We start from the raw sequence: 21,062 nt of genomic DNA, 5'->3' as shown, positions 1-21,062 counted from the left end.
TATTAAGTTATTGTCTTACTGTGTGTGTAATAAATTCTTCTAATTCTTTCTTTAGAGAGACTTGGAAATGCTGAGAAGGTCTCATTTACTACCCAGACTAGAGACACCAAAATTTGTATAGTTATACACACACTACAAATTTTGATTTGTATAGTTATCAAAAATATTGTAGCTATTTATATATTTTTATCACAAAATTATGTTTGCTATAAATTTGTTTTAAAAAAATATTTATCTCTATACAGGAGCAAATTAAATGTTATACAACACAATAAACATAATGTACATTGTATCCAAAATCGTATATTAGTTCCTTTTTCGTTCTAATTAATTACGTTTTAATTTTATAACATACAACTGTATAAATTTATATTTTATAGGCAAAATGTAAACTTATACGCACGGACCGTTCCATTAACTTTCACTAAATCGTATCTATATTTGTAGCAATATTGGGTTTTCATTTCATATACATGTCCTCTTAAGTTGTGTTCAACTTTGATCACACTATTTTGTTCAAATCCGTTCTGTCAGTTTTGCTATATTTTTTGTTTGTTCCATTTTTTATATAACATTGCTCTAGTTTATATTTACTTATTTTTAAAAAAAATTATAAATCTCGGCTTCACTCACCACCAAGTCGCCATATTGCTATTTTTTTTGTCCTCCGTGCTCAAATAAGAGAAAAATGTTCAGTTATTGAGACTATGGTATCACATCACATATGTATATATATGCGATATGCCCATGTATGAATGTCTATTCCATATGTATACATTTGCCGACAAATAGTTCTTTATATTTAGAAACAATACTTTACCAGTATATATTATATTTGCTTATTGAGTTTTTCAACTCTTGACGGTAAATAAAGATAATATTTTATTTATCAATAAATCTGGAAATTTTTTATATACATAAATATATTATATAATAAAAAAAACGATCAAACTTTATTAGGTTACCACATCAAATGTCGTTTTCATGATTGCTTGAATGCTGTGCACTGTCTTCTCCAAGCCCTCGTGCCACATGTTCTTATAGAAACTGTCGGTGTGCCCTTATATTATTTTTTTTTCTATCATTATTTTATTTTTTCAGGACTATACATACGGAAAATTAAGTTTTATTTTTACGCTTATTCTCTATATATAGTTTACATAACTTTTGTTCTTTGGAAATTTACAACTATACCACTAATTAATGCATATTGAGTTAGAGCATCTGGTCAACGTGATTAACGATTTTAAGTACGTTAACCGATAACCTTTTTGCTCTAATACTTTTAAAAATATAGTATAAATCAGGAAAATACATAAGACTGGATTTACTGGAAACAGTTAAATATAAATATAATATTAAATAACGAATAATAACCCAAAACCAACAAAATGTTTTTTTTGGGGTGAAAATACCGTATTAACTCAACAAATCGGATCGATGACGATATTCTGATGTTGGACTGCTTAAAATGCCCTTATCATTAATTTATTGAGTCTTTAGTTAACAGAAAAATAAACTAAAAATATATAAAATAGGATAACATTTTTCTACACACCTCACCACACACATTATCTCATATCTAACCACACAGTAAAATACAATGATCATGTAATACACTTTTTTTATGTTAATGTTAATACAAAATTCATATCACCATATCATATTAAACTAGTAAGCAACTGAAACACGAAAAGTAAACACTCAAAATAAGTTTAGAAAATTAAAACTTTTGATTTTCGATTTTGTTGATTATCAAGTTTGAAGTTTTTTTAATCAAATTTTAATGTTTTAATCTAATATAAAATACATTGGAGTTTATAAACCATAATATAATAAATATTGTATTAGTTCGCAGTCATCTCGATGTAAACTGCAGGAATCAGGATTAAGTCTAAAATATGATGTTAAAATTTTATTTAATAATCAATTTTAAATGAAATGGTGTAACTTATGGGATTAAACCTACAATTAGTTTTCTTTTCCTCTTTCGGCTTTACTTGCATTGCAACTGATTCATGATCCATTTGTTGAATGAAGCGGAACATAGCCAATCAACGAGTGGCAAATACACCACCGTATTATGTGGGGTTCGTTTGTCGTTCACATGATTCTTTTTTTTGTTTGTGATTTACTTCTTTTTTTTTCTTCTCAAAATCTAATTGTTCTCACTTTAAGATTACGCAATCAGAACGCATAGGCTAAAGGTTGCACAGAAATTTACGCTTCATGATTAGCAAATTCACACACACAGACACAGACACATATACGTTTATATATATAGTAAATAATGCAAATTGTATATTGTATTGGATACTGAACATATTCTTGCTATATATAGTCTAGTTTTGAGTCGTACATATTCAATGTGTGCATAGAAAATATAGATAATTATAGGTCGTATCTATGCTGTCACATATGTAGTGACCGGTATTCAAAACGTTATCAACCTCGTTCGCACCTTTGGCAAAGCCCTACCTCGTGTAGTCCTTCTCCTTAAAGTGAGACCTTCAGTTTTGACTTTTTTATTGCCACCCAGTCTTCTACTCAAGACAATTGCCACCTTCCCTTCCATTAACCCGATCATGGAAGCTGCATCGGTATGCCTTGATTTCACAGGTTCCAGTTTGCTAGTCAGCAAATGGTTCATAGTCTCAAGCTTCTTCTATCGTTTGTTCCTATCTTTCCTTGTATTTTTGTTAATTTTGATTCTGGGAAATACCACCCTATATTGATGTTTAAGCTATTCTACTTGTTATGTATGTTACTTTCTATCTAATGGAACGAAGCATATCGTTTGTAAAAAAAAAAAATTCTATGCTATCATAATAATGTAGACACAAAGTATAGTTCTTCTTTGGATTAAGTTATATATTGACATAAATAAACAAGTTGATAGATTAACTCCCGTTAAAATGGTCTTAAATTGACTGAAAATAACTTAGTGTTGATAGATAGCCATAGACAAGTGAAACACTCATAGCTAACTAGCGATATTGGTGTGTTGTTTCTTTAAGCAAGACAAAAATATATCTAAAATATACCAGTATACCACCTATATAGACCTTCCTTTTGTTTCCATTTTTATTTCGTAAAGCAATTTAAATATTTTTTTTTTAGCAATTTAAATTTATTAGAGCCCAAAATAAGAATCCTTATTAATAAAGTGTTATCATTAATACTAATATTAATAAAATGTCATTGCTTTAGAAAAATAGGATCTACAAGAAACAATGATTCACCAAAAAATAAAGGATTTGTTAAAAATTATGATTTCGGGTTATTAATCCGAACAGAGCTCAAGCTCTTTCCCTAAACGGAAACTCAAATGTAATTATGAATTTGGTCGAAGCACATAAAGAGTAATTTTCTTTACGTGTACATGAATTTTAGTTCAAACGATATGATTAAACTAAACACGTGTTGCATGACATATTGGTAGCTTTTGACCCGGTTTATTTTACAATTTATTTATAGTAAAAGTGTAATCATAACTGCGAGATAGTGCGCAATGAGTTGCTTTCTTTATAATATCTATTTTACCTTTTTCTACGCTGGCAATCTTGTTGTCGTTATTTTTAAAATATGTTAACTATTATTGACGACCAAAAAGTGCATATTTACGACGTAAGATAAAAGTAAGAATGTGGTTTATTTTGTAACTCTTTAGTTTAACATGTTATAACCTTAAAATCAAAGACAATGACGAGGAAAAAAACAAAATAAAAAACAACAAATGAAATATACTACTTTCTATATCGGTAATTTTGTTGATGTGCATTCATTTCTTTAGTTTAAAAATTAAATAGAATAATTTTAATCTAAACTAATGATTAAAATACTAACATATAAATAAAATTAATGGTCAAAACAATGGGAAATGCAGAAAATACAACATATTATTTTTAAGCATTTTCCTTAAAACAAAAATTAAAATACTACAAAATAAATTCTAATTACTAATTAGCTTTAATGAATAGTCAATGCCAGGTGTCAAAGGAATTCTCATGTCGGTGGAGTCCAATGAGAGAAACTTAAGATTGGTTAAATCATATTATTAAGTATCATAAATTGATGTAATGTATACCGCAAAAATTGATAGGATAATAGATTAAGCGAATTTTGAAGAAAAGCCAGTTTGGTACACATGTATTGAAAATAATAATTTCCGTAAAATATCTAATTCGTATTTATAAATGTTCTTAGATCTCTTATAGTATTAAAAAAAATGTCAAAACACACCAACATGATCTCTTATAGTATTCGATTTTATTTTTTATTTTTTATTTTTTGTAATTATTTGTGATTGCATTAACTTTGAAAAGTCATATTCTATATAATTAAGCCCAAATTTATCAGGAAAAAACAAATGAAATTTTATAAAGACGAATAAAACAATATCGAACAGCTGTGAGATTGCTTTGTTGTACTTTTGACAACCAAACCAACAACAACAAAAAAAAGTCTAACTGGTCCGGATTAAGGAACTCTCCTTTCTCAGATTTCGGGCAGCTTTGAGATTTTTACGGGCAGCGGTCACGTTAGATCTTTGCCTTTCGACAGCTCATCGCCAGTTTCAACTTTGCAAGTACAGTTCTCCAAAACTATATACTCGCTAGACAACTGGTTCGTTCTAAGAGTTCTGTAACCGTACGTCACCTGATCAGATTCGGACCGAACTAGACTGATTTCTTTTCCATGATCTAGTAGATTGTTCGGGTAAGATTAATGAGATGATTCGGACCGTATGTATATTTTACCTTTTAAGCTAAAAGTGGAGTTTACCGTTAGGGGCGCTAAAACCTACCGTTACATATGAAACTTTTTTTTTTGGTAAAAATATGAAACTTATTTTAATCAAAATCTTGAATCTCAATAGGGAACTAATAAATCTCATGTTTATATATACATATACATATATATATATATATGCGCTTAGTGTCGTAAACTGTAGCGATTATCGTTAAACTGTCTATTGCTTAATGTCGTCTAAAGTCTTTTTTTTTTTTAATAGTGGTTGGTCGGAAAAATGACTTTAATATATGTCAAATTCTTGTATTTGTTAAAAGATATAAATCACTTGAACGAAAGTGTTATGTAGGTTGTTGTTAATTGTGATTTGTGAAGTTGAATCTGTCTTCCTAATGAAAGTAAAATAGCAGGACGGCGGATAAGAGATTAAATAGATATAATATGTGAAAGAACACATGCAAAAGATTGGTCTTAATATGCTATTTGCCATGTTCTTCTTCACTGCTACCCCCATATTTTCCAGCTATGTGATTATTCTCTTTTGCAAGTCATAAATCAAAATCAGAACTTCAGTTTCGTTTGTCTTTTTTAAACGTGAGAATAATTGGGAGGAGAATATAATCTTCAATTTCTAATTTCGGTAGATTCAAAAGGTAAAGTAGGGAGATATTTTAACCAAAAAGGCTTTTTCCTTGATTCCAAGTCCAACCTGATGGGTAATCGAATAGTTCAAAAGTACGCATTATATATGACTAAATTCGAAAGGTACCAACAAAGTGGCTGTAGTTTAGTGGTTAGAATTCCACGTTGTGGCCGTGGAGACCTGGGCTCGAATCCCAGCAGCCACACTTTTTTGATCCTCAAATATCTTTCAATTCATTTTTTTTTCATATATGGGCTTTCGTTGACCAAGTACATCCTTTTCTTTACGTCCTTTTTTTTTTTTTGTTTATTATGCTTTTAGAATTAACCAAGCCCAAAAGAGTTTTTCGCGTACAGACAGGTAAGCAAATCTACAAAACATATCACCTCCAAAAACAGCCTCTCTTGTATACAACATAAGCTCCAAGAAGAAGATCCATCATAATCTTGTATACAACATAAGCTTTCAAATGATAAAAAGTGAAAAAACAAGGAAACAAGATCCATCATAATCAAGAAGAATTCTTGTCTCTTCATTTTTTCCAGACACGAATTGTACCATCGACTGAAGAGGTCAACATACAGTCTTCTTTAGGGTGGTAACTCACGCTTGTCACCTGCCAAAAGTATAACAAATCCAAGAAAAATCAAGATCAATACTACTCGTTAAATTTTAAACAGGTTATGAAAACAAAATAATAAATCTTACCACTAAATCGTGTGCTCGAAATTTCGATACAACTTTTGCATCTACCAAATCCCAAAAGAAAACTAATCCATCCTCTGATCCTCCGATTACATGTGCATCCGAATTAGTGAGGCAGCAATCGGTTTTAAATGACTGTTTACATACAAAAACAAATGTCAACTAAGAATCTATTATGAACTATGGTTACATTATCTTTTAAACTAATGACCAACCTTGGAAATATGACCTTTATAGACTTGGAGTAGCTCTCCTGTGGTTCTGTAATTTCGAAAGAGACTCGCAAGAATTAAGACACATCTGAAAGAGAAATTAAAAGTTTAGTTATTTACATAAGATTTCGTTTCTTTTACCTATCAAGTAGACGCAGAGTAGAATCCAAGCAACCAGCTAGAACACAGTTTCCATCATTTGATATTGATATACAATTAACTGGTTGGCCTAGGTTATCTGACATCTCCCTGATTCCAACAAAAACAAAAAATTCCCAATCAATTATTTGATACTCAGAACTCAGAAGAAAGAAAACAATACCAAATTTTATTTTCATGTATTGAGTATATACATACCTGCCAATACGCATGTCAAATGTGCGAACAGTTCCATCAACACTACCACCAATAATCTCAGTCTTTGTTAAAACAACAGACATGACTGTATCCAAAAACGTATCAATGATCTGAGAAAACAATAAAAAAACAGAAAAAAAAGCCAGTTAGATTTGGTTCTACACTATTGGGAGGATTTGAAACCACATAATACGAATGAAGTAAAACCTGAACAGGCTCAACACTGTGAGATCTGCAGTCCCAAACACGTAGCGAACGATCAAAACCAGCTGATACAACTACAGATGATGAATCATTGAACTTCACTGCATTAACCTGATAAGATCAGTAGTTCATTAGAAGACAACAAATGATCAATACATATACGCAAACCAAACCCAAGGAGATACAGATTCCTAGTTTTTGAGACATATATACCTCTCCATCGTGACCACGGAATTTACGAATTACACGTCCGGTTGAAACATCCCAGTAATAAACTTGCCGATCACCACCACATGAACAAAATTTGGCATTGTCTCTGTGATAAAGAATGAAAAAAAAATCATCAAAACATGAAATATACAAACAAACACACTCATCAATATTAGCCTCCACCACATAAAACTCCAATTTGCTTGACAACTATGAAACACAAACTCATAAAATTCTGAAAAAATTTCGTGTCTAATTCGATCGTTTCTTCTAGCTGCAAGCAAAAAAAAAAAAGCATAGAACTATGAATAATCAAACGCTCTCATTATAATGCTTACACCACAGAACACTGATATTTTCTTGACATTAGTATCAGAATCAAACTAATTGGACTGTAATAATCGAAATCAACAACAGCAACACACACACGACCAAATTCTAATAGACTCTGACTATGATAAACTTAAACTGCACAAATTTGAAATCAGAATCACGAAAATTGGAGACTGGAAAGAGCTGAGATCATACGAAGTAACATGAACGTCGCGGACTTCGCGGCCATGGGATTTGTAGGTCTTGATTAGGATTCCACGGTGCGGGTTCCAGAGACGGATGGTCCGATCCTTGCCGCAGGTGAGAGCGTAGTTCCCGTCTCCGTTAAACCTCGCCGCTAAAACCGCTCCCTCGTGGCCTTTAAGCACGTGTGCCTCCTTCGTCGGCAGCTCTGCCGTCGCGCTCATCCTTCCTTAGTTCGCCTGAAAAACTTACAGCGTCGTTACCATGGAATGGGCTTATATTAAAACCGACTCAATAATTAGTATATGACCAAAATATGATTTGTAAAGCCCAATTTAATTGGCCCATTAAATAAGGGATACATACAATACAATACATCACGAAACTGGGCGTAACGCATATTTTATAAGACAGTGCTATAAATGTGACATTAGAGGGAAATTAATTGACCACGATCACTTCTGATAAATAGCAATTTAACGATTAACAAAAACTTCTCAGCTTCCTTATTTTTAGGTTCTTCCATTATATATATATAGGTATATATGCGTCACATATCGTACTCGTACGCCTATAACATCTCTCACACACGTAAAGAAAAAAAAAAGCAATGGCTACAAAAACTACTTCAAAGCCTTCTCTTCTCATATTTCTAACGATTTTGTATCTCATATCGACCGTTCATGTCATCATGGTCGCCGAGGCAAGGAAGATCCAGGTCTGGACGCTGGCTACGGATCATTCCGGTGCGGGAAACTTAATGGATTGTTGGAACGCGGGGTTGGAGCTTAAGTCATGCACCGACGAGATCGTCAGGTTTTTCCTTAGTCAAATTGCTACGAATGGAGCGGCGGTTAAAGGTGGAATCGACAAAGATTGTTGTGGAGCAGTTGGGTTGATCGAAAAAGATTGTTGGTCCGTTATGTTTACTTCTTTAGGGCTTACGACTATGGAAGGGAATAATCTGAGAGAGTATTGTGATTTTCAGGCGGAGAAGTCGGAATTGTCTCCGTCTCCGGCGTCTGAAACTTTCGCTTTGTCTCCCGTTGAGATTACGTACCCCGGACTTAATTAATTACATGGTTCCATATATTTTGCCTTTATAATTTACGTTAATAAAAAGAGTTCCACTCTTTCGTTGTTCTTAGCATTGAACTATACCAGTGTATGTTTTTAATACCCGAAGTATGTGTAGCATCATATTTTCTGACTATCATAAGTTAAAAATAAACAAATAATTAATATTAAAATGATATTTTAGGTAAATATGTACGTCAATGCGATCAGTCCGTGAACGTGTCGCATCATCGAGATATTTCGGTAGCCATCGGGGTTAGATTTAGCAGACTTTGTTGCTGCTCTGATTGTTCCCGGTCCTGCTGCTGTGACCTTTCAGAGTACGTTGCAAATACATGGCAGTTGGTGTTGGGTTTCAACGATCCCAAGGCCAACGGAAAAAGCCCAACATGGGTTGATTGTCTGCCGTGGAAGTGGGCCTGTTGCAAGCCCAGAAAGAGGATCCCGCAGGAGAAGGAACGTCAAGGTCAATCTCCGGAGGAAATCGTGGGATACGGACAGAGATCGTCGGAGGAAATGGTGAAGACAGTTCGAAGGCCGGATTAGTTTATATATGGGAGGATAGAGATAGGAAAGAGATATGTGTAATCTTTAAGCTACGACCAACGAAAAAGTCTAATACAAAAGTCCAGTTCGTAATTCTTCTTAGTTCACTTCGATTTAAACCGAAAGTTCGCCCAGATTCTATCTCTCACTCGAATCAATTTATTTGTTGTTTCTCGTTTCAACAATGACGTTTTTGATTTTTACTCAAAAAGGTCTAGTATAATCCTATTAAATCACAATCTATTGTGTCCAAATCGTAATGGAAAATAAAAATAAAAAATCGCAATGGACCAAACCAGCTAAACCAATGAGATTGGCTGGCTTATTAGAGCAACAATATCGATAGTATATTAGGAAGGGGTTGTTATACACTGTTTTAATTTTTTTATGAATTAATTATGTTTGGTTTTGAATATAGAACTCATGATCTCTTAGTTATAATTTTCTCTATCATTGGTAGGTTTTAATTTTGGGTCTCTTATTTTTGAAAATATTGTTTTTTTAAAATTTAAAATCAACAGTTAACGTATTAATCACAACCACCAAACAAAAGCAATGACATCAATCACTCAATGGACTCATACCTAAACTAACACCAAATAAATTAAAAAAGAGAAGGATAATAAATTACCTTCATTGATGGCCTAAGAGGTAGCTTCAATCACACACTCGACTCATGTAGCTTTATTTTTGCTGTTAAAGAATGAATAAAAAAAAAGAGTTAGAATGGAAAACAAGTATGACTACTTAACTAAAATACCCTAAACGTATTCATCTTGAACTTTTCTTTTACCTGATTGAAGATCTAACATTTGTGCCAACATAAATGAGAAATTGATGCCAGCCACCGCAAAAGGATATTCCCATTCGGCTCTTGTTCCATCATGTCATAACGAAATCACTGAATCTTGTTAGAATCATAGCGAGTTAGAAGAGATAATAATCCCACTATGTATAAATTCATTTTTAAGGGGCATGACATAACTCAAAGATGTGTAGATGTGAACTATAGATGGCATCACAAACCGGAAAGGTCTTCGCAAAGAGATTAGGTTCTCCAGTGGCAAGTTCCCTCTGTCGATAAGCTAGCCTCTACAGTTTTCTAAGAGCATCCTGTGAATCATGACAGTACATCAATCAACAAAACATTGCATATACGGAATCACATATACAGAATCAAGCAAACAGAGAGAGAGAGTCCATAAGAACACACTTACTTGATGCTCCATTCGACATCCATCAAATGGGATTTCTATTCTTCGCTTAATGTTTCTCAGCCTTTCTTCCTAATAAGAGGTAATAAAATAGAGTCCAAAGATCAAATTGATAGTGACAATGGATAATAATTAACCGGAAACAAAATTATAAGGAACAACAAAGTAAGAGACTTATTAGATGCACCAAGCATCAACACACTCTGATAACTTTTCTAAATTCTTTTATCTATTTGTCTTCCAGAGTTACTAATTCTTCCAAATAATGCTAAGACCAAGAACCTAATGTGAGAATGTGAGCTTCAGCGAGATTTGGTATTCGCCACTAACAATATCAAATAAAATGATCAATTTGGAACACATGCACAACAAAACCCCTAATTTTTCAACAAACTTCAAATAACCCTCATTTCCGATCCAAAATCAAAGAACCCTAATCATAAAACAATTTCCGATTCAAACAATTGTACTAAGAAACTTACCTTTCTAATTCCAATTGATTCAATCTCTCTTCCGATTTAATCGACTCCAAATTCAAACCACATCCATCTCCAACTGTTAGTCGATTCTTTCTTTCGCGATTGGCTTCCAAATCGCCTTCGCTACTTATCTCTTTCTCTCCATTCCCTTCGAATCCATACCCTTCCTCTGATTCCAGGCTCTTCGATTCAAAACCTTCAAGCTTCTGATTCTAAATTCATCAATCGTTTTGTCGATTTAATCGCAACCGAGAGAGAGAGAGAGAGAAGAAAAAAATGTAGTACGAAATGTTTTTTTTTTCCCTTTTGTATTATTATTTCGACCAACAGAATGACGACACGTATCACCCCTTAAACCAAGATTCAATCTCTTATATAAGAGGAGATCTTACCATTTTTCTTCATTTCTGATTAATTTTTTTTCACCAAAAGCCTAAGATCTTCTCTATGACCCCCCCCCCCCCCCAATAAGGTTTTATTAAGTTATAAATATCACGATCATGGATCAGGACGTTGTGGTTTAATCCGGTTCGGGGTGACTTGGATTTGGATGCACGGAAGGAATGCTTCGGCTCTCTCATTCGCTCTATTTTGATTCAGGTAAGGTTCAAACAACATTCACCGTAATATTAGAATTAGAATTATACAATAACTAAATAAATTTAAACAACATTTGATTAATTAATAAAACGTAGTTTTAGATTGTCAAATTAAAAAAAGAAATTTGAGTGTTGAATTGCACTACAATTAGAAATGTTACGTTTTAGATTGTCAAATTAAAAAAAGAAATTTGAGTGTTGAATTGCACTACAATTAGAAATAACCGAATTTGATGTCTAATCTATCTTTAATTCATAAGTTTGACATCACTTGTTTAATATTTATTCAAGTTAATGTAATTTTAACCTGAAAACTATGTTTATTAATTTGACAACAAAAAGCTGAAAAATATCAACGATATACTATATCTATAAAATATTTTAACTAAAAAAATAATACAAAATTTTAAATTTATATACTTACTAATGAATATAATCTTAATTATTTAGTTTAACAAAAAAAAATTTAAGTGTTATATTGCAATACAATGGAGAAAAACCGAATTAGATGTCTTACCAATTGCATCGCTTTTGATTCAAACCGAGCTAACTTTGACATCTAATTCAAATTTTTTCCAAATTAAAGTAATTTTAACATTTAAATATCTTAATATTAGTTCAATAACAAGAAATATAAATTTCACCCATTATATATATTATTCTAAATAAAGAAATTATTGCAAAATTGACTACTCACTAATTTATTTGATATTTTTACTAGTTTAATCTTTTCAAGCAATATATAATTTTAACACTAATGAATTAATATTAAAAATTCAACCACTAAATATATTAACAAATTTAAATCTAACACGTGAAGACATTTAAGTTTTACTTTTGTTGCGATCACCTGAATTATCTATTTTGAAAACTTATAATAAAATATGAAAAGCGCTTTTCTCAATGACACTAAGGTTTTGAACTTTTGAATCCACTAATACCAACTAAGTTTTCATCTACAACCTGAATCTTTAGCCACCGGTTAAAATAAACTTGTTCAATTTTGAATCTTAGACTCACATGATGGTTTCTTCCTCAAGCTAATCAATATTCCTTCAACAAGCTTATCTTCACCAAAAGTCTCTGTAGGTTTCTTCTGCTTCTTGTCAGTGTCCCAAGAACCCAGAATTTGGAGTAAATCGCTATTTGTTTCATCTTCTTCTTTCTTCCTTCCGTCGCCACTCTTTTCTAAAGAAGCTTCATCCTCCGTCTCTGAGTCATCATGATCTTCTTCGTCTGTAACAACAGATGGCTCATTCTTATGAGTCTTTTTGGAAACTGGACCAAGATCTTCGAATGATGAATCAGATTCATATGGAACCGGGGTTGACGAAGGAACAATGTATCCTGATTCAATCCTAGCCTCAGGCATCATTTGTATCAAAGACTGAAGCTTCGGATAACCGAGGTTATGATATTCTAAACGGTATCCAAATCTGTCCAAAAAGTCTTTCTTCAAGTTACTCATGTTATAACCACCAGGGTTCTCCTCTGTTATCTTCTTTACCAGCTTATGACAATCCGCAATCATCTGGCTTCTCGATCTTTCTTTAGGTCTCTGGCTCATACCATCTTCTTCTTCGTCAGACATTGATTTTGACATATTCACAAATATCGATCTCAATCCATCCGTAGCAGGTCTATTGCTAAGACAAAAGCTTTCCTCGGTGAACCTAGTTACTCTAAAAGGTAGAGCATCAGAAGGATTCTCTTTTATCCATTCCTTCTTTGATATTAACAGAGATACTAAATCAAGCATTTTGAATACATCGAGAGGTTTGAGAGATGAAGGTCCCTCGTCCTTCAGATTCTTAGCCAACGCTTCTCTAAACAAGTAACAAAACAAAGAAACTGGCCGTTAATTGACTATTATATTTCCCTGATAAGCTAATGCAGAAACATCGCTAAGGAAAAGAGAAGAATAAGAACCTTGAGATTGAGTGTGAAACAAGGACGAACCCTCTTGGAGAATTAATGAAAGATTCAACATCTTTCCAAAAAGAATCTTCTGCAAAAATGTCATGTACGTGAGGTCTAGTTGCTACTGCATTGCTAATGTCTGAATTTCTTCCCCAAAAAAACTTGAATCTCTTCATAAGTCGAATCACAAGCCCCGGACTCTTAGGTTTCTCGTTGCCTACTTTAGTGTCTGCTTCTACCTCCCCAGCAGATTCACTAGAGGTAGAAGATGCAATTCGAGATTCTAAGTCCTCATCCACCACTTTTCCTTCAACAACTACTCTTTTTTTTCCCTTCGTCTCCATTTCCAGAAATATGTTTCTTTTCTTGGAAATGCTCTAACTCCATTTCAGGTGAACCAAACCATAGTTTTTTTAGCTTCATACAAAATCCGTCTTTTTCCTCAGAAGAAGAAACATCATCAACAGCAGTTAAAGCTAGCTGGTTTTGTTTCATGGATTCGTCTTTTTCCTTAACATCCACCTGCCTAATTACAGAAACAGACTCTGGAGAACTCTCTTGTGATTGAGATTCCTCTTTCACGTCTTCATCATTCTGTTTCATCTTCTGACACATCTTTTCAACACTAACATTTTTGGGATTCTCACTACTTAACTTCGGGGATGAGGCTTTGATATCCATATCTTGGTTAACAGCATGAATTAAAAACATACCATCTCCAACTGGAACAACCTTTAAGATCTTTGGCATAGATAACAGAAACCTCGAAAAACTCTTATATCCGTAAAAGTCTCTATCTAGAGAGACTTTCCTCTTGCGCAGCTGCTCACGGAGCTCAGTAATAGGTGCTCCTTTAGGATACCAACTCAATATCAAACCAATCTGCTTAACAACTTCTTTCGGGATACGACGACATGCCTTAGAAGAACCCGAATTCGCTTCGTGCAACTCTACGGTTTTCACACTGGTCAAAGAAACTACTTGACTGTTGGAAGTGGTGGTGGCAAATGGGTCAAGAAGAGGAGTTCTATAGTGACCATACCAGGAATTATAAGGACCATCGGGTGGCTGGTTAAAGTGTTTACATGCTGTGTATTTCCCTCTAACTAAAGCATCCCAATCCCACATAATGGAAGCAGCACTACACAATACACCAGGCGTAGCTTCTTCGTATCCCGCGAGCAAAATGTTGTAATTGCTCATCCTCAATTTGTGTAGCACACTGGCGAAATCACTGTCGCTTGAGATTAGGAAGATATGAGCAGGAGGTGGATTCTGACTAACCCAACACATCAGATCTGTGATCAAAGATCTATCCGTACTGTTCTTCCCACCTGTGAAATCACATCACAAAAAAGTTAAGGCTTTTTTTTTTTTCCCTAATCAGATCCTTAAGTTTTAAAAAAGTAAGCTTTGCATAGAAATGACCTTGAGGAACATGAGTGAGAGTGATTCCAGTAGCGGAGAGAGCTTCTTGGTTAGTTCTAGAGAGCTGGATTAAGTCTCCGAAGGCAGTGATGGTGATGGGTCCTTTGATTCCGCTGTTTCTAACGGCGGATGTGATGGTCTGAGACAATTTGAATACATTCGCACCCGCCGGCAAATGACAGTTTTCGAAATCCCACCACACCGGAACCCTAACAATCCGTGACTCGTCGTCGCATTGAGGTCGTCTTGTAGAAGTAAACTGACCGACGCCGGATTTATAAGAAGAGAATCTCGCGATCAGCACAGAGATCGCGCGACGCGGTAATGGCGGCAGCTCGACGACGGAGGTGGGGGAAGAGGAAGCTGCGAGGCGGAGGAAGAGTGGTTTGAAAGACCCGAATTGCATGATTAAGCTCAGGAAACGAGTAGAAAGAGGAGAGGTTTCATGTGCGATTGTAATGGCGGAGATGAGTTTTCACTGAGCTGAGGGTTTTAAGCATTGTCACGGAGTTTGGAGAGGAAGAAGACGGAGAACAGAGAAAGCGCCGGACTAAAACCCATACTCACGTGCACATCACGTGATTTATCACTCACTATGGGCGTTTGGTCTGTGAAGCCCATTACGAGTTTTCTTTCTCGTCTATTTATCTCTTCAACTCGTTTTGGCCCAATTAAATCACGATAAAGGAGAGACGTGTTCATTCACTTTAGGATATTTGAGGAGCTTTGTGTGTGCCGGTGTAGAAATTTTAATGCAAACGTTGGAAATATTAGTGAAGTAGACGAAAACGATAGCTCTTGAGTCTTGCCTCATTGTTTTGACCAAACCATGATTTGTTTTGCTTTTTCTTCTTTCGTCTGACTTTTTCTTTTATTAGACGGTAGGCTTTCGCTTTAATTAAGATGTTGAGGAAGAAAAAGATCGGAGATGCGTATATTCCTTGAATTCATCATTCATCTCATTATTGGGTCATACAGTATGTTTATTAAGCATTAAGGTAAATTATATATTTTTTTTTAACTACTGATATAAATATATACTCCATCCGTTTCAAAATATAAGATGTTTTAGAGAAGTTTTTTGTTTCATAATATAGGATGTTTTCAAGTTTCTATGCAATTTTTAGATTAGTTTAGTATTTTTATATTATGCAATATTTTTTCTAATTGGTTAAACTTGTTAAAAGTAAATACTTTTTAATCTGCGTGCTTTAGTTAAAACATTATATATTTTGAAATGGAAGGAGTATAATTAAAAATATAATAAAAAAACGAAAGAGTATCGCTTAAGATGATCAGGAGATGATGATGATACGTCTGTTATTGATGCAAGTGGCTTTTCCTTTTTTTTTTTAATTTTATTTTAAAATTTAATTAACGACCGAAAACATTTACTATATTAAAGAAAGAAGAAGACTAAAATGTAGTAAACGGGAAAGAGCTTAAGAGAACACTTGCGTAGTCAAGATGAGAGAGATGAAATCATGAGAACATCATTAATTAGTCTTCGATATTTATTTAACGACCGAAAACATGTATGTTGAATACAGATTTTAAAAGATATTAGTCTTCAAACTTAATATCTTTGAAAATCTGTATTACTCTGTCATAGCTTGTAATCGTCATTTGAAATTGAAAGCCCTTTATTAAAAAAAAAAAAAAAAAAAAAAAGAAGACTAACATTGACAAACAACTAAACGTAGTATTCAATACATGTTTATCTCGATGGCGCTGGCCGACCCCTTCGGAAAGGTCCCCTGCGATATAGTTTCGTGGATTGTTCTGATTATGAGATTTTTATCATTACAAATACAATCAGCCAATCATTACTTGGTTAGTGAAAAAGAAATCCCTAAGAAATAAATTATAGACATATTTTCAGGCCAACAATTTAGGAAAATAAAATGGGGAGTTTTAGGTTTTCCAGGTTTTTAATGTTGGTTTCAACAACCCAGCAGCACATGCTGGTGAGAAAGGGGAAAAAGGTACAAGAAAAGCTAAAACTTTATGAAGTAATAATAATATGGATGAATCGGATTAGTTTTGCATGGCCGTAACTCGTGATGACCTGGACGTATGCGGGTTGTACAATCACCATCTACTTTTGTTTTCTATACCTTACACCACATGTTTATGGGGCACCAAACTCGTTGGTCCTTTTATTTTGTTTTCTGACTTTCACGGTTTCTTTAAAATTTTTTTTTTGATTCTCTATCTTTATACTAAGATATTGAGTACTATCGGATATCTCCCAAGGGACAGCTTATTTTTAGTTAGGCTTCTATGTTATGGGTCATGACTAAGTCTGATAGTATTCAATTATCAGTAGGCACAAAAAGCATCATAAAACTTGAACTGTTCCTAAATTTCTCAACTAGTCTTCAAGTGCATGAATTATTTATCTAGCTATAACCAATCAAATTACGTATCAATTTCGAACCTCTTTTTGACAATCAATAATGAACTTCCATTTTTTTTTTTTTAATGAACGTGTTACTTTACGCACTGCACATGTTTCACGAATCGTCCAGGTAAAGGCGGTGGTGTGTGAGAACACGCTAGCTATATTTTCAATCAGATGTTAGATATGACTGTTTGAGTGGGAGTGGAACAAGAGGAATTCGATTATAAACTATATATATAGTTGAGCATTACTATAGGTTTTTACTATACGACTAAAAAGTAAAGTCTTTTACATAAATCAACTATGCAAAGCATCATAATGACGTAATTGATTTTTAATTTTAATCGTTAAACGTACATTATAATTGCATAACGATTGAGCATAATTATGATTTCACTGTATTGTGTAATTAGTAAATCCAACAGAACCATGAGCGTTATCCTTTTCAATCAAACCATTATGTCGACATTAACAACAGCCAAAAAAACCTTGTATATTAATTTACGTGTTTCATTATTAAAGTTATCCTTTTTTTTCTCTTCATGATTTCATCATTATATATATCCCTTTCTTCAAAAATATGATTTCACCATTTTACTAACCAATGTATATTTTCGTCGAACATATGATTCGCATTCACAGTGTTGTAAACTACATCGTGCAGTAAATCTAGAAGGTGTGGTGATTTGTGGACGGAAGGAGAAAAATATATACTTTTAGTCAACATCAAAAATAATATAATTTGGTTGGTATAGTGAGATTGTGACACAAAATAATTACTTTTTTCTTCATCCACTCTTAGTTACGTACTTTAAAATGTTTATTCCACTACTTTGAAACACAACCGTAATAAAAAAAAATCAAATTGCTGCGTGCTTGTGTCTGTACTCATATATAATACCCACTTCGTTTCTCATTCTAACTCAAAAGACGAACACTAAACTATCAGAAAAAAAAAAGATAGAAAGAGAAGGACATTACAAACAGTAACCCAATTATATATCTCCAAGAATTCAAACCAAACATCATCAAATCGATCGATGGACATGGAGTCGAAGAAACCATATATGATGGTGATTATAATACAAGTTATATATACAATCATGTTCTTGATCTCCAAAGCCGTCTTCAATGGTGGAATGAACACTTTCGTCTTCGTTTTCTATCGTCAAGCTTTTGCTACCATCTTCTTGGCTCCTCTTGCTTTCTTCTTCGAGCGGTACATACCTATATACTACTCCCGATCTCTCTCTCTCTCTCTCTCTCTCTCTCTGTGTGTATATGTACGCACCATAATTTTTTGTAAATTTTCTATGTATATATGTTCATCGTATTCTCTCTTTATTTCTTCGTTTAGGAAAAGTGCTCCACCTCTTTCATTTGTGACCTTCATCAAGATCTTCATGCTCTCTTTATTTGGGTATGTCTGCTACAAGTACATTTTAATTCATTTGCTTGCAGATTTTTATTTCCGTATATAGAGTTTAATGATTTATTTCTGCTTAACGTTATAAAAAAAGAAAACCAACTTTTGTTTGTTTTTTCACCGTGCATCATTTTAAATTGTGAAAATATACAAAACGAAACATAAAGATCCATAATAGTATGTATTACACAAATATTGCGTTTTCTTGTATTTTGTTGATAAAATGTGAATTTTTTTTCTTTTTCTTTGAAATACTATAAAATGTAATTGACATTTAAAGGTTACAGTAATTTTCCTATCATTATTCTTCAAAAAATGTACTAACAAAAGCGAATTGGAAAAACTTTATTCTTTATGCGTTTACACTATTGTAGTATTGTGTGTTTTTAAGGAAAAACATTTAAAAGTATTTGAAAAACGTTCATAAAACATAAGGTATAAACAAATACGCGAACAGGCAAAAATACAATCAATGCTACATACTATACGTACTAACGGTATCTATCTATGTTGAACTTATCTGTTAAACTTTATCTATGTTGGCATTTCAGTGTGACATTGAGCTTGGACTTAAACGGTATCGCATTATCATACACGTCGGCGACTTTAGCCGCCGCCACAACAGCTTCCCTTCCGGCCATCACTTTCTTCTTGGCTCTCTTATTTGGGTATATACTTAATTACAATATATGTTAATTTGACACGTTTTCATTAATTCCTAAGTATTCTTTCTAAGATTTACTGATTTTGTATTAAATTAAAGAATGGAGAGGCTTAAGGTTAAGAGCATACAAGGAACAGCAAAGCTTGTAGGGATTACTGTGTGCATGGGAGGGGTTATTACCTTAGCTCTTTACAAAGGTCCACTACTGAAATTACCTTTATGCCATCACCTCTATCACGGCCAAGAACATCTTCACCGGGATGAACACTCCAAAAGCGGTTCCACCTCGTGGCTCAAAGGATGTGTCCTCATGGTCGCCTCCAACATTTTATGGGGTCTTTGGCTCGTTTTACAGGTATCTTTCTATCTTTTCAGAGTGCGTTATACATTATCCCATTGAAATTACTTTATATGCATGCCGAAGAGTTGAGTATTCGCCAATGTTAACCCTACGTTTAAGAGTTTTATTTATATTATATTTGATTATGCTAATTGAGTAATTGTGACAAAGATTTATGCTATTTTTAATTAGTTGTTGCGTATTTACAAACAGGGTCGTGTGTTAAAGGTCTACCCTTCAAAGCTATACTTTACAACACTTCATTGCCTCTTGAGTTCCATTCAATCCTTTGTCATCGCAATTGCTTTCGAGAGAGATATCTCAGCATGGAAGCTTGGTTGGAACCTAAGACTCGTTGCAGTCATTTACTGCGTAATTACCTCTAATTCATTACATAATATGTATTAGTATGTCATAAATCAAATAATCTTAAATTAATTAATAGAAACGTGACATTATATGCAGGGGTTCATTGTAACGGGCGTAGCATATTATTTGCAGTCATGGGTTATAGAGAAGAAGGGACCTGTCTTCTTATCAATGTTTACTCCTCTGTCTCTCCTCTTTACACTCCTCTCTTCAGCAATTCTCTTATGCGAGATCATCAGTCTTGGAAGGTTCTACAATAATCTTCTTTAATTTTTTTTTCATTTTATCTTATTTATTCAACAAATTAACTTATACAAGTGTATATGGTTTTGTAGCATCTTAGGCGGAATATTGTTGATTATTGGACTCTACTGTGTGTTGTGGGGCAAAAGCAGAGAGGAGAGAAACAGTGGTGATGATAAGATTGATGATCTACAGAAGGAAAACGATGTCGTGTGCAATGAAGTGAAGGTTGTCATTAGTTAAAAGATACTGTTAGTTTTTTTTGTCTTACATATGGGCGTGGAAACACATAAGAATTCTTGAATAGAAATGGAAAAGAGATGTAACTCCAGTTCCTTTGGAAATAGGAAGATCTTTGGCGCAAGAATAAATGATTAATCTTTGGCGCAAGAATAAATGATTAATCTGTATGATCTTGACTTGGTTCTTATTTCTCTATTTTTAAAAGTCTAAGAAAATAATATTGTTTCTTCTACCCGTATCGAATAGAACATTCTGAGTCACATCTTCTTCATGTAAAACCGGCTTGATTTAGATCGGGAGAATCATACGGTTTTGTGAAACCATGTGCTATGGCTCGAATCGGTAGTCAATCCTATTTACGATAGGAGTAGTTGACAATTGAATCCAACTTTTTCATTATTTCCATTTCATACCCGTAATAGTGCGAAAGGAAAGCCCGACTCCAATCCAAGTTGTTCAAAAATAGTAAGCTGTTGGTTTGACAAAAAAAAGTAGTAAACTGTTAAACACA

General features: G+C 33.6%; 2 protein-coding genes, 1 non-coding gene and 2 pseudogenes across 4 annotated transcripts; 3 read left to right on the top strand and 2 right to left on the bottom strand.

Moving 5' to 3' along the window:
* Window positions 1–5,528: 5,528 nt before the first annotated feature.
* Window positions 5,529–5,600, top strand: TRNAH-GUG (transfer RNA histidin (anticodon GUG)). Its single transcript has one exon. It is a non-coding gene; the product is annotated as a tRNA-His (tRNA).
* A 156-nt stretch (window positions 5,601–5,756) lies between these two features.
* LOC104762635 (uncharacterized) lies at window positions 5,757–7,917 on the bottom strand. The gene is made up of 8 exons (XM_010485965.3): window positions 7,612–7,917; window positions 7,087–7,189; window positions 6,877–6,984; window positions 6,670–6,779; window positions 6,454–6,561; window positions 6,316–6,361; window positions 6,104–6,235; window positions 5,757–6,011 (listed from the first exon to the last, which is right to left on the bottom strand). Exons 1-8 carry the CDS (start codon window positions 7,821–7,823, stop codon window positions 5,928–5,930), a joined length of 903 nt encoding a protein of 300 aa, XP_010484267.1. The 5' UTR covers window positions 7,824–7,917; the 3' UTR covers window positions 5,757–5,927.
* A 268-nt stretch (window positions 7,918–8,185) lies between these two features.
* LOC104762634 (egg cell-secreted protein 1.5 pseudogene) lies at window positions 8,186–8,768 on the top strand (annotated as a pseudogene).
* Window positions 8,769–12,429: 3,661 nt separating this feature from the next.
* Window positions 12,430–15,410, bottom strand: LOC104762633 (uncharacterized; annotated as a pseudogene). Its single transcript, XR_015589185.1, has 3 exons — window positions 14,863–15,410; window positions 13,444–14,768; window positions 12,430–13,340 (listed from the first exon to the last, which is right to left on the bottom strand). The product of XR_015589185.1 is annotated as an uncharacterized LOC104762633 (transcript).
* Window positions 15,411–18,108: 2,698 nt separating this feature from the next.
* On the top strand, window positions 18,109–20,783 carry LOC147923167 (WAT1-related protein At5g64700-like). The gene is made up of 7 exons (XM_010485960.3): window positions 18,109–18,485; window positions 18,624–18,686; window positions 19,244–19,360; window positions 19,456–19,711; window positions 19,910–20,068; window positions 20,162–20,313; window positions 20,401–20,783. The coding sequence occupies exons 1-7, from the start codon at window positions 18,307–18,309 to the stop codon at window positions 20,549–20,551; spliced, it is 1,077 nt and encodes a 358-aa protein (XP_010484262.2). The 5' UTR covers window positions 18,109–18,306; the 3' UTR covers window positions 20,552–20,783.
* The last annotated feature ends 279 nt before the right edge of the window (window positions 20,784–21,062 follow it).

The sequence above is a fragment of the Camelina sativa genome, chromosome 18, assembly GCF_030686135.1.
Source record: "Camelina sativa cultivar CO46 ecotype springtype chromosome 18, ASM3068613v1".
NCBI classification, from domain to species: domain Eukaryota; kingdom Viridiplantae; phylum Streptophyta; class Magnoliopsida; order Brassicales; family Brassicaceae; genus Camelina; species Camelina sativa.
Note: the sequence above shows the minus strand (reverse complement) of the source record. Positions and strands in the feature narration are given on the sequence as shown.

What these genes read in the sequence shown, in the direction of transcription:
- LOC104762635 (XM_010485965.3), bottom strand. Translation starts at nt 7,823, where the DNA reads ATGAGCGCGACGGCAGAGCTGCCGACGAAGGAGGCACACGTGCTTAAA. An exon ending in TTTGACATGCGTATTGGCAG is followed by an intron (nt 6,562 to 6,669) that starts GTATGTATATAC and finishes TGTTGGAATCAG; the next exon opens with GGAGATGTCAGATAACCTAG. An exon ending in TTCGAGCACACGATTTAGTG is followed by an intron (nt 6,012 to 6,103) that starts GTAAGATTTATT and finishes TACTTTTGGCAG; the next exon opens with GTGACAAGCGTGAGTTACCA.
- LOC147923167 (XM_010485960.3), top strand. Translation starts at nt 18,307, where the DNA reads ATGGACATGGAGTCGAAGAAACCATATATGATGGTGATTATAATACAA. An exon ending in CTTGCTTTCTTCTTCGAGCG is followed by an intron (nt 18,486 to 18,623) that starts GTACATACCTAT and finishes TTCTTCGTTTAG; the next exon opens with GAAAAGTGCTCCACCTCTTT. An exon ending in TCGTTGCAGTCATTTACTGC is followed by an intron (nt 20,069 to 20,161) that starts GTAATTACCTCT and finishes CATTATATGCAG; the next exon opens with GGGTTCATTGTAACGGGCGT.